Here is an 18,771-nt window from a genome sequence, read left to right as displayed (position 1 = left end):
CTGCAAACGTATATTCCACATCAAGGCATTTTTCCTACAGGGTCATCTCACGAGTACTCAAGTATATCAGTGCGTGCTTTGATTTACATAATACATTGAAGAGTCTATGTGAGGAGCTCTTTTTCAACGCATGTGCATGTAAATCTGCTTTTTACCTGCATCTTCTGCATTCATAATTAGATAGATTGGATGTACAAAAGTAAACAGATTGGCAAATTCGAATTTGTTTGCGAGTTTTATTTGGTTATTTGATAGCAAAGTAATATTTGTTTGCTTTAATTTGCTTCAATTTTCTTTACAAATATTTTATATTATTTAAAATTTCTTCACCTAGCCAAGTCCGTACATCATCATCTGTCCTCCCTGACATCCTCTCACTCCAATTGCTTCTTGAGCGCAACGAGCTCTCGCAAGAATTGATCGCGTTGCTCGCGACGCACCTTCAGTTGCTCCCTCGACACCATTTCTTCACATTCAGCGGCAATCTTCGTCAAGGTCTCACCCGGTTCCATTTTTGGTGTCGGGCCATAAGTTTGGCTTACAGCATAAACTTCACCGCCAAATCGTTGAAAGTAATCAGCTACGCCATCAGCATTCAAATGTGCTGTCTCGAGCGGACCCAACAGAGCATAACGTAAGCCCAAGCCCTCAGTCACTACACGATCCACATCGGCTACACTCACCACACCATCGGCGACCAAACGCCACACCTCATTGAGTATGGCATATTGTATGCGATTTGTGGCGAACCCCTCTATTTGGCGGGAGAGTGTTACCGGTTTTTGTCCAATCTCAAGCATGAGTTGACGTGTGCGAGTCACAGCCTCCGGTTTAGTCCAGGGTGCGGGTACTATTTCAACAAGCGGTATATAGTAGGGTGGATTGAGAGGATGTGCCACAACGACCTGAAATGAGTGCAACATAATTTTAGTATAATAAAGCTAGTAGAGCGTTCGAGACGCACATTCTCTCGATTTTTCGGCATTTGTTCACTGAATAATGACGGCATATAAGTACTCGTGGAGCTGGCCATAATCGTTTGCGGACCCACAATTTCAGCCAGTTGCGTATAGAGTGCGCGTTTCATTTCAATACGTTCCGGTATGCATTCCTGTAGATAGATGGCATTGTTCACCAGCTCGCGTATGTCGATGGTGACGCTGATGCATTTAAATTGTTCGACTGGGCCGAGTGTGCCACGAAGTGCACCTTTAGCATGAAGCGCATGGAGTTCCTTCTCTACCTCTTCCAAGGCGGTGGTTGTTTGTTCGGGTAGTATATCGTACAACATTACTTGGTAGCCGGCAGAGGCGAAGAGCATAGACCAGGCGCGTCCGATGAGGCCGCTGAGGGTGAAAATTTTGTATTTGAAAAATTATGCCTTAAATCATGATACTAAAATAAATTGAAGCGCTATGTAGGTACAACGAAATAAAAGCAAATGAGTTAAAATTTATACAATATAAAACTTGAGCTAATAAATGAAAGTTTTACCTTAATCCTTAGGAAAATATGAATAAGCTCGCTATTTCCTCTTAATACCATCTCCCAGCATTAATAAAAATACAATCACTCAGAGACTTCCAAGGGGATGTGGAGCGATTTATTGTAACCCCCAGAAGAAGATATAGAGTCTATCGTAGACTGTTTATGAGAAAAACTAACTACAAAGCAAATTAATACCCACCGATAAAACGAAGCCATTAACAATATAAGAGTCTCATCTATATATATAAAGGGTTTTTCAATTGACGCGGGTCGATTTTGGCGCCCTGTGGCAGCCATTTTGTTTTGGTGACATCTGTCAAATCTTTTGTTTATTATTCAGTTGTTTATGCCAAATCATCATGGCAAGTTACACGATTGAACAGCACGTTCAAATGATAAAACTTTACTATCAAAATGAGTGTTCATTAACGCAAACGTTGCGCGCATTGCGCCCTTTGCTCCCATTTTTCGGTAGATGTGGTGGCCCTACCAATTTCTTATGGCCCATATTGAACTATATAGACCTAGACGACATGTGGTTCCAGCAGGACGGCGCTACGTGCCACACAGAAAACGCCATTTTATTCCATTTCAACATCTACCCGCCCTTATTGAAAAACCCTTTATATATAATTGGCGCTTACATTATTTTTGGGTGCTAGGCCGAGCTCCTGCCTTTGAAGTAGCTCCACAAATGGAGGGACCTACAGTTTCAAGTCGCCTCCGAACGGCAGATATTTTTGTGAGGAGCTTTTTTCATGACAAAAATACACTTGGAGGTTTGTCATTGCCTGCCGAGGGGCGATCGCTATTAGAAAAAACGTTTTCTTTATTTTGGAGTTTCAAATCTACGTCTTACGAATCGTGGTCATGATGCACCAACTCATTCGGCTTCATCTGGACTACATCTATCCAGTCAGATTCCATCAACCACGAAAAATGTGGTATAGAACAAATTTGTGAGGAGTAGAACACCGCTCTTCAGAAGAAAATCATTCCCCATTTAACAGCCCATCTATAAAACATAATTTCTTTCTCAACCGAGGAACCCTCTACAGCGCACTTTTATTCAGTCAAATTGGCTAAAAAAGAAGCAAATATGCCACATGCTTTTATAGGCGGGAAAAGCGATGAAAAGTTCACTTAAAAGCCGCAGTGCTCCTCACCTGCGTAAATTTCTGTCAATTACATTCACTCAACTCAACAGAAATCCACCAAAAGGAAAGAGCTGTTCAACAGACAAAACTTATTAAAAGAAGGCACAATTCACCTAACACGGAATCGAACTCTCACACAGGTAAATAAATCGATGGGGAAAAAAGTTTTCATAGGAGACAGAATTACGCTCAGGCTTCAAGTCCTCCCTGCATAAATAGAAGGTGTGTCAGTGGAAGCCCACTTCCTCTTCTTAATTGGCGCGATAACCGCTTAGGCAATTTGGCCGGGCTTAACAAACCGCGCCAGTCTTTTCTTTCTCGTGCTAACCGGCGCCAGTTAGACACACCAAGTGACGCCAAGTACATCTCCACCTAGTCTTTTCAACCACCAGCTGGTACCGCAACAAATACGTTCAGAGCCGGAGGGCTTGTACCCATTCGGACGGCATGGCCTAGCCAATGGAGCCGCTGGTTCTTTATTCGCTGCGCTAGGTCTGTATGTATGTATAATTGGCGCGTACACCTTTTTTGGGTGTTTGCCCAAGCTCCTCCTCCTATTTGTGGTGTGCGTCTTGATGTTGTTCCACAAATGGAGGGACCTACAGTTTCAAGCCGACTCCGAACGGCAGATTTTTTTTATGAGGAGCTTTTCCATGCCAGAAATACACTCGGAGGGGCGACCACTATTAGAAAAATGTTTTTCTTAATTTTTGGTGTTTCACAGAGGTTCAAACCAACGTTCCCTCTGTGAATTCCGAATGGTAGTCACGCACCAACGCATTCGGCTACGGCGACTGTTATGTCTATGTCGTCGTACAACTCATACAGATCATTTTTCGATGGCCAACGATGCTCGTCGACGCTAATGGGCAAAGGTTCAAAACACTTCTCTCAAACACTCCAAGTAATGCCTCATGGGATGTTGTCATCGTCCAAGCTGCTGCGTCACACGATAGGACGGGTTGAATAAGAGCCTTTTACAATTTTGTTGTCTACTTAGCCCAACGTAGCGCTTGTTGGCAAGAGAGATTCTTCATTGAATTTCAAGTATGGCATTGTTATCGGTATTAATGCTGGTTCCTAACTAAACGAAGTCCCTTACAACCTTGAAATCATAACTGTCAACAGTGAAGTGGGTGCCGATGCGCGAGTTTGTTTGATGGCAGGAGGGACTTCCTTTTGTCGTCGTTCACCACAAGACTCATTCGCTTTGCTTCTTTACCCAGCCCGCTAATCCGAGGTAATTTTTCTCTAAATAATTAGTGGACAATTATTCCATGTATTTGAGAACTATCAACAAGTTTCGTGGAAAATTCTGACAAATATTTGCATTTGCATACAACTTTTTAGACCTGAAATATCCACTCGAAGATGACTTTTTGGACTTTTCGCAAAAAGTTGTTGAGTTGGCCCATAAACAAAGCCGCGCAAAATGTTTCACAAAAATTACTCTCGTGGAATTCTGCTATAGAACATTGATAATAAGATTTCTATCAGAAATCGACTTATGACACTTTTTACACGTAATATAGGAATTTGTATAACTAAGGTTTAGAAATTTTGACACACTTTGGTAAAAATGTAGCTCTTCTCTACACCAGGTTTACTCGTCATGTACTTTCAGGTTTGAGGTCGCTTTTCTTTTCAAAAAATTCTGTTGATAGTTTTATTTTCAGTTGCGAAATTGAGTTTTTCAAACTCACCTGCCGATAATTCCAATTTTTTCATTCTTCATTTTCAATTATTTATTTTTTTTAAATATATTGTATATGTATATACGAGTAAGTACTTGAAAATATACGTTTATTTATTTTGACAAAATTTGAAAACTACGTAAGAATATTTTGCCCGCTTAAAATCCTCTTTTCGCCATGAAGTTCACTTCAATACTAAAAATTCTGTATTGAAGAAAGTTAAAGCGGCATGCATAAAAGTCTTTCTCCATATACAACTATGCGTGCATGCACAGGACCGACGATTTAAATGAGCAAAATATTTCTTTAGGCTTGGAGTAGTGGACCAAAACTACTGATAAGGCGATATATTTTGAATGTATTATTTCTTGATTGGCTCGAGAGCAGCGCAGAAGAGCTGCGCCACTTAAATCGCTTTGCCACGGAAATAGTCATAAAGAGATAATCGCGTGTTTTGACTATAAAAACAAAAGGGAATTCATGATATTTGTCAAAGCTCTTCTAGAGACTATGTATTTCAATAAGACTCCTACGTCTGCTCACAATAACATGAAAATTCGTGCTCCCCTCGACAGCAAGCTTCTCGATGACTGGTCAACATATTTGTAGCCATCTTGAAATCCGGTCTGCAATTCACTTAGATTAACTTTTGCGAGAGAAAAGTTAGTTTCGAAAAGAAAGGTTGCTGAAAGACCTTTTTATACCAAAGACATGCCAAAGAGCATCGCCATGAAAGGAATGACTCCAATGAATGAAAAAAAGTTGGCGACGTGCATGAGGCCCTTCAGGGCACAGCTAGAAGTGGTTATTGCAGCTGAGAGAGTTTATGTTACCTACAATAATTTTTAACTAAGCCAAATATAATCCCTAATAGATATATGCAAAGAGAACTATTTTTAAAGATACATAGCCATTCGTTTTATTTTTTGATTTGGATTTGCCTCAACGACCCTGCAGGTTAAGATGGCGCAAACCAAAAATTTGTATTACTGATGTTACCCATCTAATGTAATTATATTAATGTTACCTAATTTATTTCCATGGTCAAAAACGTTCAATACGTATTTTTTTGTTTTTGGTTTTTTTAGTTTTACTAATTTCGTATTTATCAGTACCGCCAACGCTTTACGCTTTAAAAATTGCCATTAAATACATGCTCTTCTTCTATATATATAAAAATGAAATGATGTTCGTTTGTACGCATTTTTTTGGGCCGATACGAGGCCAATTTTATTCGTTCTTTTTTCATATTATAGGGATCCACTAGGGGAAGGTTTTTAGCAAAAAGAATTTTTTTTTAAATATTTTCTTCATATAAAAAAAAGAAAAAATCAAAATATTGTAATATACAAATAGTGTTTTTAGTGAAAATTGCCGCAGAACTTGCTCGATTCTTAGATTAAGTTTCAAATTAACATTCATTTTATATGTACAACTTTTTTGAATAAATATGCGAATTTTTCGTTATTGTGAAACGATTTGTGTCGTGTTGCTAAGTTGCAACATGTTTATGATACAATCATGAATAATGTTAGCCATGAAACTGGTGGATTGGTTTTCTTGGATGCTCCTGGGGGAACAGGAAAGACCTTTTTGATTTCATTGATATTAGCAACAATTCGATCAGATAATAACTTTGCATTGGCACTCGCTTCTTCCGGAATCGCGGCTACATTACTGGAAGGCGGTCGCACAGACCATTCTGCATTAAAGTTGCCTTTGAATATGCAGGTAAATGAAACACCAACATGTAATATTTTGAAAACATCTGGAATGGCAAAAGTTCTTAAAGTATGTAGCTCATCGTATGGGACGAGTGTACTATGGGGCACAAGAAACCATTGGAAGCACTTGATACAACTTTGAAAGACCTACGAGACAGCCAAACAGTCTTTGGAGGTGCCATGATTTTATTGGCTGGAGATTTCAGGCAAACATTACCTGTGATCCCAAATTTACGGCTGCAGATGAAATCAATGCATGCTTAAAATCATCGTATTTATGGAGACATGTAAACAGGCTTACACTTGCTACAAACGTACGTATTCAACTACAGAACGATCCGTCAGCAGCTGAATTTTCACACCAATTACTGAAAATCGGAAATGGCCAAATGTCTGTCGATTCAACAGGAATGATTGCATTGCCTAACAATTTCTGCACTTTTGCACAGTCTAAAAAGGCATTGATACAGAGTTATTTCCAAACATAGTTGAACATTACAAAAACCATGATTGGCTCAGCGAAAGAGCAATTTTAGCTGGGAAAAATAAGGACGTCAATGATATAAAGGCAGCTATTTTGGATCAAATACCTGGTGACATAGTTGCATATAAGTAAGCCAATGGACGCTATTACTGATCAAGATGATGTTGTAAATTATCCAACTTAATTCTTAAACTCACTCGATTTGCCAGGCCTACCACCTCATAATTTACGATTACAAATTGGAGCACCGATTATTATGCTGCGCAACATTAATGTGCCACGACTTTGCAAGGGTACCAGACTCGCTGTGAAGAAACTAATGGGTAACGTTATTGGACCAACAATTTTGAAAGGGAAGTACAAAGGGGAAGACGTTTTGATACCCAGAATTCCACTGATTCCGACGGATTTACCATTCGAGTTCAAACGTTTGCAGTTCCCTATTCGCCTTGCCTTCGCTATGACAATTAATAAGGCGCAAGGACAGTCTCTACAAATGTGCGGTATTAATTTAGAATACCTAATTTTTTCTCATGGACGATTGTATGTATGTAGCTTGCTCACGAGTAGGCAAACCATCGTCATTATTCATTTCCGCGATTGTCTACCAAAAAGTGTTACAATAAAGTTCGAATGAAATTGTATCAAAGAATTTGCTTTGTTTCGTATTAATTTTATTCTCTTTCAGCAAATCATTGAATTTATCGCCTAGCGAAGCGGGCGAGGGTACGCTAGTTATATATAAAAACGAATGTTTGTCTGTATGTCCTCGATGAACTCAAAAACTACTGGACCGATTCTCATAAAAATTGGTGTATATATGTGGTTTTCCACAGAGAAGGTTTGTACATAGAATATGCTCATTGCTGCCACTCGCCACCAGGTGTAGAGTAGCAACTTCTTCCCCGTTCAACCGATTTTTTCGAAAGAAACAAAATCAATAAAATGGTTTAAAATTAATTGAATATTTGTGTACTGATTTTTCTTTAAAGTTATATTATTTTTCTTAAATTTATTTTAGTTGTTGGCGTAGCAATGCGCGCCGGATACAGCTAGTTTTTAAAAAATAAAAAAATTTAAGTAAAAAAACTTTAATAAAAAATATTTGTCAATTAAAAAAATTATATAAAAAAATGTATAAAAATGAAATGAGTTTTAGAATTTAATAAAATTTCTTAATAAAAATTTAAATAAAAAATTACAATAATAAAACAATTTTTTAAACAAGTAAATAAAACAAATGTATTGTAATACTTTTTTTTATTAAAAATTTGAAACAAAAAAATTCAACGAAAACCAATATTTATAAAAAATATTTTTTAAAATATAAAATATTAATATTTTTTTTAAAATATATATTTTATAAATTTTTTTTTGTAGAATTTTTTGTTTCAAATTTTTAATATTATTAAAAAATTATTACATTTGTTTTATTTACATGTTTAACAACTTGTTTTATTATTGTAATTTTTTACTTAAATTTTTTTGATTATAAAAAATTAAATTTAAATTTATAAAAATTTAAATTAAAAAAATAATTAGAAAATTAAATATATACCATTAACTTTTTTATAAATATATTTTTCTATAAACTTTGTTTTATATTGTTTTTTTGTAGAATTTTTTGTTTAAAATTTTTTAATGAAAAAAAAATATTACATTTGTTTTATTGACTTGTTTAAAAATTTGTTTTATTATTGTAATTTTTTATTTAAATTTTTTGATTATAAAAAATTTATAAAAATTTACATTTTTAAAAGTTTAAATAAAAAAATATAATTAGAAAATTAAATATATAATATTAACTTTTTTTTGTAGAATTTTTTTGTTTAAAAATTTTAATGAAAAAAAATTCTTACATTTGTTTTATTTACTTGTTTAAAAATTTGTTTTATTATTGTAATTTTTTATTTAAATTTTTTTGATTATAAAAAATTTATAAAAACTTAAGTTTAAATTTATAAAAATTTAAATAAAAAAAATTAATTAGAAAATTAAATATATAATAAAAATTTATTTTATAAATATATTTTTCTATAAACTTTTTTTATATTGTTTTTTTGTAGAATTTTTTTGTTTAAAAATTTTAATGAAAAAAAATATTACATTTGGTTTATTTACTTGTTTAAAAATTTGTTTTATTATTGTAATTTTTTATTTCATTTTTTGTTTATAAAAAATTTATAAAAATTTACATTTAAATTTATAAAAATCTAAACAAAAAAAAAATTAATTAAAAAAATGTTTCTTAATTAAAAAATTGAAATAAAAAGTTTTTATTTTTAATTTTTTTCATCTGTATTTTAATTAAAAAAATTTTTCCCCTACAAAACTATCTTAAATTATTATTGTTTTTTGCGACCAGGGTTGAGGGTTTAATTTTTCGTTACTGTAAAGGGAATTAAAGAGGAGTTTAAATAATATCGATCTTTGTCGTAGGCGACAGGTAAATGTTAGATAAAGAATAAATTTATAAAATAAGTGTATAATTTTTTTATCCACATTTTTTTAGGGTGCAGTTTTATGAAAAAAAAATTATTTTTTAGCCATCCTATAGCACACATTCGCATTTCCAACTGCAGATTTTTCTTTTTTTTTAATTTTATTTTTAATATTTCTTTAACATTTCTTTACGCCGTGCTTATACATATCTGTTAGTGTAATTTTTGACGCTTCAAACTGGTTTATAGAACAGAAATTTATTGTTTTCTTGACATATTTTAAGACAGCTATCTGCTTTAGCCGTCTAAGGTAATCATACAGATTTTATATAAATTTTTCCGAACTCTAAAATCCCTATAAAAATTCTTTTCAGTTCAGTCAGACATTTAGTTAGCTAAATAACCACCCTAGGCAAAAAAAATTATTTTTATCGCGTTATCTGACTTACATGACAACTATGCGTAAACGCCGAATTATGATAAACTATACAATTAATCTATTGATAAAAAAAAGAAATTGTATATATATTTTATAACGTTACATATTTCCATATAATCACAAATTTGCTCAAATTCTTTCTTAAACTCCCTCTTCCGCTCTCTCTCTCGCACACTCTCTTCTGTTTTCAATTTATCACCGCTTAGCCAGTAATCACTAATTTATAGATCTGGTAATATTCGGAACTTTTTATTATAATTTTTGTTTCCTCAACTTTCATTTAGTGAAATAATCACCCAATAATCAATAAAAGTTATAGTTTTCTTCTTTCCCTGTTATTTGGCTGATATTTCAACGCATGTAAACGTAGAATTATGCTAAAGTATCGCATTGATTCAGCTGCCTATGCAATTAATCTTTTAGTATAAACAAATAAGTTATAGTTTTTGCTGCGCCGCTATTCTCACATATTTTTATATTATCAAGAATTAGGTCCATTTTTTCTTATATTCCCACTCCCGACCTCTCTCCCGCACACTCTCTTTCGCATTCATTTTATCCCCGCTCAGCCAGTAATCACTAAATTATACGTAATGCATTCAAAAATATTGCTTATAATAAATAATATATTACTTGATAATAAATAATTCTTGGCATGCCACTTATGTGCGTGTGTGTGTGTGTGTGTGTGTATAACGTGCATGCTCATACATATGTAGCGTATGGACTTATGCTTAAATTTATGTGAGGCAACTAATTGCCACTTAAGCTCGCTTTAATCAGTTTTCCTCTAATTTTAATAACTTTATTGCTCTGCTTATAATTTATGGTTATTTGTAGGAGGTAGTATTTGTATGTACTCGTACATACATACATTTGTATGCATCTTAGTTTGTTCGGAGTATTATTATAATTTTTTTTTTATTTTTTTATTTTTTTGTATGTTTATTACACACCAATTGACTTTTATTCAATTATCGCCGCCTTTTGCATGCGTATCACGTTCTACCGTTCGGCTCATTCATTTCCTACGGTTCACTGAGGTCAATTTTAATTGTTATGTATACAAATACGAAATATCAGAAGAAATAAAGCGATTTGTTGATAATAGCCATTTAAATTTTAATTGTGATTTTAATTGTTTTGGACAACTTTGAAAAACATAAATTGATTTGATTTACTGGGCTGAAATAATTTATATGGGCATCTATTTGTCTTGATACTGAAAAACGAATATTGGGTTGGGTGCAAGGTTTGATTACAAACTTGAACGCATTTAGAAAAAAAGTGCCTCTCGAAATATTCGAGCGAAGGTAATCGCTTTTGCTGGCTCCTGTAAGAAGTGCTAATGATACTTTATTCGAGGAATATATTCGTCGCTTTATTTTCTAACTTTAATACCAACAATCATGACGCTGAAAGACAGTCAAATTTGCTCCATAGGAAAGTCATTACGAATATAATACTACAGGGTGAACGATATGAATAACTTTTTTGTGTGAAATTAGTTTTTATTGATTTCAACGACAAAATTGTTCAAAATTGTTTACAATTTCAACATATATTCACTTTAGCTCGATATGGCCACCTTTTGCCTTGACTATAGCCTTCAAACGGTCCTCACCTTGCTCTCCAAAATAGACCAGATGGAATAGTCCATAGGATTTGCCTCTGGCGAATTCGAAAGCCATTGTGTGGATGAAATGAAGTGTGGAACATGATTTTTATCCATTCTTGGTTAACACGAGCTTTATGAGACGGTGCCGAGTCCTCTTGGAACGTCCATGGTCGACGACCGAAATGTTTGCGTGTCCACGGCTCTAAATCAGCTTCCAAAACATTTTCCCGATAATAAGTCACATTCACTTTGACGCTAGGCTCGATAAACACGATTGGAGAGCGTCCATCAGCGGTTACTGCGGCCCAAACCATTACTTGCGCTGGGAAATTGTTTCGAGTGGCCATAAGTAGCCTCAAATTCTCGTATGAGCGTTCGGTCAAGTAAACACAATCGTTTTGAGTGTTTATGAACTGCTCAATTGGGAAATTTTTTTTATCAGAAAACACAATGTTAGGAAATTCGCCACGTTCGTGCAAGCGTAACAACTCCTTTGCTCTTTCGCACCGAACTTTTTTTTGCTGGGTTGAAAGATCGTATGCTTTTTGGAATTTGTAAGCCTTGGCCTTGAGCTCATTTTTCAATATGCGTCGAGAGCTGTCTGGCGATATTTTCAGTTGGTTGGCCATTTTTCTTCCACTTCGACGTGGATTTCGTTCAAGTCGAGCCTTCTCTTTCCGAACCATTTCTGTCGTTGTTGCGGTTTTTTTTGGTCCACCTACACAGCGTTTTGCAATGCTACCAGTATCATTGTATCGTTTTATAGTGAGATACACAAACATTTTATTCACTTTGAGGTGACTGGACTCACGAACAATGGCCAGCCAAAAATAACGCAATCACACTATTAAGTTTGAATTCCATCACAGAAAAAAAAATTCAACAAAACTGAGACGCAAAAGCTTTTGATGGCTTATAAACAATATATTGAACTGTCATTAGAACAATTTTGACGTTGATGTCATGAGCTGTTTTACAGATACAAGCAGTGCGAAGTTGGTAACACTTCATATCGTTCACCCTGTATAAACATTGATTTTTGTCAGTAGAATACAAAGGGTTGTTACTCGCATATAGAGACACCATTCTTGCTGATTTACGAGCATATTTTCAAACCATGCTTAGCCTTAGAGCACATTTTAATTTTTTTTTTTTTTACTTATGACTTTTTCCATATTTATCGATCGGCCTTTGCTTTTCATCGCAGAGCGCCATTACCCTCTCAGTGTAGAGCTTCTGCGTTCTCTGAGCGAAAATCTCATTTAATAAAATAAATTGCAGATATATAATCAATGCATCTTCATGCAAGTCATCAGATGAAATACACAACACGATCCGCTCATGATAGTCACATCAAAATCGGAAGTTAAATTTTTAAGCTCATGCAAGAACTTAATATGTACTTAGGAGTAGTACTCAGCATAAATAAGGATCCGTCCTTATCAGTACAAGATTGTATTCAGGCAGTTAACAGATAATCCTTTGGTCATATCAAACTTATGAAGGCTTCTCTGTTATAAGGAGCAAAATCTCCAGAAGTACAAAACTATAATAAGGCCGGTTCTATCCTACGACTGTAAAACATGAGTCCTTAAAGTTATATACTACTGTGGGCAAAAAGTAAGGTGAATTTACTTGTCAAACTTCGCGGGATTAAAATTTCGCTCTAGTTATTTTTTTCATGAGTTGGCTGATTTGATTGAGCAGAGAAGTTCCATCAAATTTTGTTTGCGGAATGAAATTTCGGCTGCGGAAACGTTTAGCATGTTGCAGAAGGCATTGGGTGATTCGATCATGTCGCAGAAAAATGTTTATAAGTGGTACAAAGACTTCAAAGAGGGTCGAGAACGTGTTGATGACTTGGAGCGCTCCGGACGACCATCGACGTCAACAGATGACCACCATGTCAATAAAGTGAAGGAGTTAGTGCTCAAAGTCGTCGGTTGACTGTTAAAGACCTTACTGATATGATCGGAATATCAGAAGGATCTGTGAAAACCATTTTGAAAGACCATTTGGGCCTACGAAAAGTCAAATCTCGTTTGGTACCGAAAACTCTCAATTTCTTGGAAAAAACAATGTGTGAAACAATGCTTTCAGACTATCAAGACAAGCTCAAATGCATCATTACGGGAGATGAGACTTGGATTTGTGCTTACGACTCTGAAACAACCGACCAATCAAGCGAATATCGTGCTAAAGGCGAGGCCAGACCGAAAAGAGCACGTCAAAGTCGTTCAAAAATAAAGGTCATGATGACAGTTTTTTTCGATCTTCGTGGTGTGGTGCACTATGAATTCCTTCCACCTGGCCAAACTGTTAATAAGGAATATTATTTGAGCGTTATGCGTCGTTTACGTGAAGCAATTCGTCTAAAAAGACCAGAATGGTGGGCCAACAACTCTTTGTTCTTGCATCACCATAATGCACCGTCTCACACTGCACTCGTTCTTCGTGACCATTTCGCCAAGAATCCCACGCATATCGTTCCGCAACATTATAGGTGGTACGGATACGTTCTAAGCATGAGCAGCGAAAGAGCGACCAAAAAAGTTTTTGAGGCAAATCCTGAAGGAGCAAAAAGGAGGGGCCGGCCAAGACGACGATGGTTGCAAGACGTAGAAGACGAAATGCGTAAGATGAGAATCTCACAACATAGAGCGAAAGCGTGCTGTCAAGAAGAGTGGAGGCATATTATAGAGGAGACACTGGTTCACCCCGCACTGTAATGCCAATATGATGATGATGATGAAAGTATAACGCTTAACTTTGACCGCTTCCTTTGCACTACTTACTGCAAACTCATTAATTTTTGACAGCTGAGTTCAGCATCAATCGCTTGGTTAGGCAGTAGCGGCTCATATAAAACTACTCCTTATCGATTAAATCAAACCGACACCATTAGCTTCGTCACATCGAACTCAATTTTGCTACCATTTAATAAGCTTCAACTTTCTTAGACATTTCCATAACTGGATTGTAGTCATAAACTGTATATTCGTGCTTTGAATAAGAATTTATTGCAAACCTATCAATAAGATAAAATTAATTTCATTCATTCTGAACAGAAGTAATGCGTGTTTTACTGTTGCTTTATGCATTGTTGTGCATTTCGTAAACGCGAGCTGAAGTTAGCAATCCAGCAAAGCAAAATTAGAAGCTTTAGAAAATTGGTAGACGAAGCAAATGTAGATCCGGCCCCATGGAGCGTATAAAACTGTCATGCGAAAAGTGAAGAGACCGCAATCACCTCAACCCACGTGCCCACTGCTATTACAGCAAGTGGTTGTAGGGCTCTTCCCGGCTCATAAAGACAGTAATAACTCAGCGGACAAATACGATTTAGAGCCGAGTATACCTTCGTTAACAACTAACAATGAAGTGCTAGGTACACTGAACCGTATTAAAGACAGAAAGACCCCAAGATCAGATGGTATACCTAACGCTGCCTTTAAGGCAGCTGTACATACGAAACCACACCTTTTTGCGAATTTGTACGAAACTTGTCTTAGAGAGGGAACTTCCCAAATAGATGAAAGATTCAGCGACTTGTGCTGCTCCTCCAACCAGGAAAGCAACCTGTTGAAGCATCCATACGGTGGGAAAGGTATTCGAACGTATCATATGCGACCGACTACAAGTCTATCTCGAATGCCCATCTGGTCTATCGGACAATCAGTATGGTTTTCGAAAGGCGAGGTCAACGCTAGATGCAATCAGGGAAGTGACAGACATTGCACACGAAGCAATCAGTGGTGAGCACTTGCATATGAAGTACTGCGCTATCATACACTGGACATCAAAAATGCATTCAACTCTGCAAAGTGGGGCAACATTTTAATGTCTCTCAAAGAATTAAGTGTACCGGGTTATCTACTGCGCATAATTCGTAGTTACTTCGCCAATACAATTCTGCAATACGACACAAGCTGTGGCCAAAAAACAAACCAAATCACTAGCGGGGTTCCTCAAGGATCTCTCCTAGGTCCACTACTTTGGAATGTCATGTACGACGGGGCCGTCAAACTAAAACTACCAGACGGTGCTACTATTGTAGGCTATGCAGATGATGCTTTCCATTTCAATTCAACCGGGCTATTCGGGTCATGTTCTTCGATTTCGATGTAACTCAAATATGTTGCTCTCTGGTCAAAATAATGAGACACGTATTTTTTTGTTCGCCCGAAAAAAATTTTTTTAAGAGTTATCGGCAATTTTGTTTTTCGGCTCAAAATCGATTTTTTTTGTTTAATTATATAAGACAATTTTTTTTTATATGCCCATAACTTAGTCAAAAATGAACCGATTTTAATAATTCTCGGTTCAAAATGATCGTCATTACTTACACGAGCGACTTCATGTAGAAACAATTGCAAAAAAGTAATTGAAAATTTTTAATTTAGCAAAAAAAAAAAAAATGAAATTTTTTCGAAATTCAATATTTCAAAAAGTTTATTTTTTTTTATATTGTAACTTTTTCCACATCAAGAGGACACCTCAAACTTCAATTCAGCTGAATGCCCAGTAGCTAAAATGAGTTGTTTTTGAGAAATGAATTTTTGAGTAATGAATTCTTGAGTAAAAAACCTGTCTCGCACTTTTTGTTTTTTGGAAAATAAAAAATTTCCAACTACTTTTTTGCAATTGTTTCTACATGAAGTCGTCTGTGTAAGTAATTACGATCATTTTGAATCCAGAATTATTAAAAACGGTTCATTTTTTACTAAGTTATGAGCATTGTTCTCGACCCAGAATCGAAATCTTCACAGTGAATAACAATAAACAGTGCGATACCACAGCTACTTTGCAAACAGCAATAATTTCAAAGAAACGGTAAAATTTCGCAGAGAGAGTAAAAAAGTGTGAGAGAAGTGGATTAACAGCAATTCCCAACGAAGTCCCCAATCCAGCTTAGCTGGTCGTGTTAGCGAGAATAAGTGTTGATTACAGACAACAACAATAGTGCCAGTTTTCTTCCTTTGTTTCTTACATTTAGTGAGATTACAAACCTCTCACTCGATGTGGTGAATTTGTGTATGATCCGCGCCATGAACAGTAAGATAATTAGCTTACGATCTGCCACTCATGCACAGGCACAACGCCAATTGTCCTCTTACCCATTGTCTTCCGCGTGCCCCTTTGGAGAAAGCGCACTCACCCCACCATACCCGGTGCGCGGCCAATCAAACCCTGGCAACGGTCAACCGGCTACTGTCAATGAAATCGACACCAATGATGAAGCCGCGTGCTACAGCGAAGTGAAGCGGTGGAGTTACCGGCATCATGTAGAGAAGTTTTGAACACAACACCCACTCATACTAACCAATCGGCAGAAATCTATTCTCTCGTCTACAATGAAGCACTCAAAACTATGGGTAGAAAACTCGGAGAGCTAAAAAGATGATGGACGAGAAACGGCATGTCAATCAGCAAATGAAGAGCATGCTCTCAGATATATGCAAGCTCTCCAAGACAGTTGAGAGTAAATATACAATAACGAACGGCATCAAAACAACGGTGACCAAAGCTTCACAAACATCAGCACCGACCTTTGCGAATGATAAGGCGAAAAGATAGGCTAGGTCGCTAACTGAGAGCGATCGAGCTACAAACACGATCACTGAGCCAATAGGAAAACGTTCATGAATTTTTTCCCCACCAACCAAATCAATTGTGAAGGATAACTTGCTATTGGCTATAGAGAAGAACAAAAACACTGTCCTTAAGGAGAATAGCAATGCTCAACCGGCATATGTTAAAGGCCCTGCGACCAATCAGGCAGGAGAATGGACAAAAGTCATGAAGCAGAAACGTGCGAAAAGCAAGCCTACACGGCCCGACGCCACAGTTGTTAAGAAATCAGGAGATCTTTCCTATGCTGATATTCTCAAAATTGAAAAAAAATAAGAGACTCTAAAAGGCATGAGTTCAATGGTACGCAAAATCCGAAAAACGGCTCAGGGAGATCTATTATTTCAACTAAGCGAGTCTTCTGAGGAAAATTCCTCTAAACTTCAAGCTGCAGTGGGGCAAGTATTAGGTAGAAAAGCAGAGGTGAAAAACTCACAGATATCACACAGTTGGAAATCCGTGACATTGATGAGGTTACAACTCATGACAAAATCTGTGAAGCCGTTAATGACCTCCCCGCTAATGTTAACCTAGAGACGTCAAACATTCTCTCTTTGCGTAAAGCATACGGTGGCACCCAAGTAGCCTCTGTGACAGTACCTACGGACTGGGCGATGAAACTAATTAAAATCGGGAAAATACGTATAGGTGGGGTTGTTTGTCGCATGCGTAAAAAACTTCAACCCCAACGATGCTTCAAATGCCTAGGACTGGGCCGCACTTCCAGAGATTGTACGAGCAATGACGATTTCAAAGACGCTTGTTTTAAGTGCGGTGAAAAAGGTCACTTTTCTAAAAAGTGCACCAATTCCCCAAAGTGTATATTAAATGCATTAAAAATAATGCTAGCCAAATTGGTCATTACACTGGGAGTAGCAAATGCCCTATTTATTGCGAAGCCTTACAAAATCTTAGGAAATAATGAGAGTTTTACAACTCAACTTAAATCATTGCGAAGCAGCTCAAGACCTCCTAAGCCAAACCGTCTTGGAACTTAACGTTGATGTAGCGGTACTCAGCGAGCCTTACAAGCCAAAGGCATCAAACTGGCTGCAAGACACCAGCGGAAAATCAACTATTTGGTGCTGCCAAAACCAGACGAATACCATGACGTACGAGATTAGGGAATCGGGATTTATCTGCGTCAAAGTAAACGATCTATATATTTATAGTGTCTATATACCACCCAGGGCTCCGATTGATACCTATACGCAGGCCGTTTTGAAGATGGTTATCGCCGTTGAGAAATAGAAAAGAAAGAAAGAAATAAATCCTTCTTGCTGGCGACTTCAATGCCAGGGCGCAGGAATAGGGTTGCCCAAGAATAAGCCATAGAGGGAAAATCCTCCTCGAAAGTATAGCATGTTAAGACGTAGCCCTTCTCAATACTGGTACGCAGCACACCTTTAGTCGCAACGGATTTGGGTCGATCATCGATCTAACGTTTGCTAGTTCAGGTATCGCTAGATTATGCCAATGGAGCATGAAAGATGTCTACACCCACAGCGATCACGCAGCGATAATTTGCGACATAAAAACTAACAACAAACATTCAGTCTCCTTTCGGCAGCCATCTGGTTGGAAGGTCAACACGCTTGATACTGAAGCTTTTAAGATAATGCTACAAAACGCTTCCTTTTGGGGTTCCGCCAACAACATGGCTAAATGCGTAATGAAGAGTATTACAGCGGCCTGTGATGCATCGATGAAAAGAACAACTGCATATAAATCGCAAAGTGCTGTTTACTGGTGGAATGAGAAAATGTCCATGCTTCGTAAGGAATGCCTAAAGGCAAGAAGGGAATTCCAAAGGTCTAGAGGGAGAGTAAACTTTCTGCAAAGTATGGTAAATTTTAAAGCAGCAAGAAAAGCTTTTAAAAACGCTATTAAAGAGAGTAAGCGAAACAACTTTTTGGAAGTTTGCGATGACGCCGAAAGAGACCCTTGGGGCTCCGCATACAGGATAGAAGCCAAAAAGCTTAAGAGCAGCAAATCCGCAGCGCATATGTCCACGTCTTTTATGGCTAAAATCGTGGATACGCTATTTCCAAAACATAAACGTTTGGTGTCGCCAATCATCAACACCAAGTTAACC

At 36.7% G+C, this 18,771-nt stretch overlaps 1 protein-coding gene across 2 annotated transcripts; it reads right to left on the bottom strand.

Moving 5' to 3' along the window:
- Positions 1-227: 227 nt before the first annotated feature.
- Positions 228-4,504, bottom strand: LOC128866382 (lambda-crystallin homolog). Of its 2 annotated transcripts, none has more exons than XM_054107075.1 (3): positions 4,435-4,504; positions 965-1,346; positions 228-905 (listed from the first exon to the last, which is right to left on the bottom strand). In XM_054107075.1, the coding sequence occupies exons 2-3, from the start codon at positions 1,319-1,321 to the stop codon at positions 375-377; spliced, it is 888 nt and encodes a 295-aa protein (XP_053963050.1). In that variant the 5' UTR covers positions 1,322-1,346; positions 4,435-4,504; the 3' UTR covers positions 228-374. The 2 variants fall into 2 exon arrangements, with proteins under 2 accessions (XP_053963050.1, XP_053963049.1); XM_054107074.1 differs by lacking the exon at positions 4,435-4,504 and adding an exon at positions 4,349-4,433.
- Positions 4,505-18,771: the final 14,267 nt, after the last annotated feature.

Source organism: Anastrepha ludens, chromosome 6 (assembly GCF_028408465.1).
Source record: "Anastrepha ludens isolate Willacy chromosome 6, idAnaLude1.1, whole genome shotgun sequence".
Lineage (NCBI taxonomy): Eukaryota > Metazoa > Arthropoda > Insecta > Diptera > Tephritidae > Anastrepha > Anastrepha ludens.
Note: the sequence above shows the minus strand (reverse complement) of the source record. Positions and strands in the feature narration are given on the sequence as shown.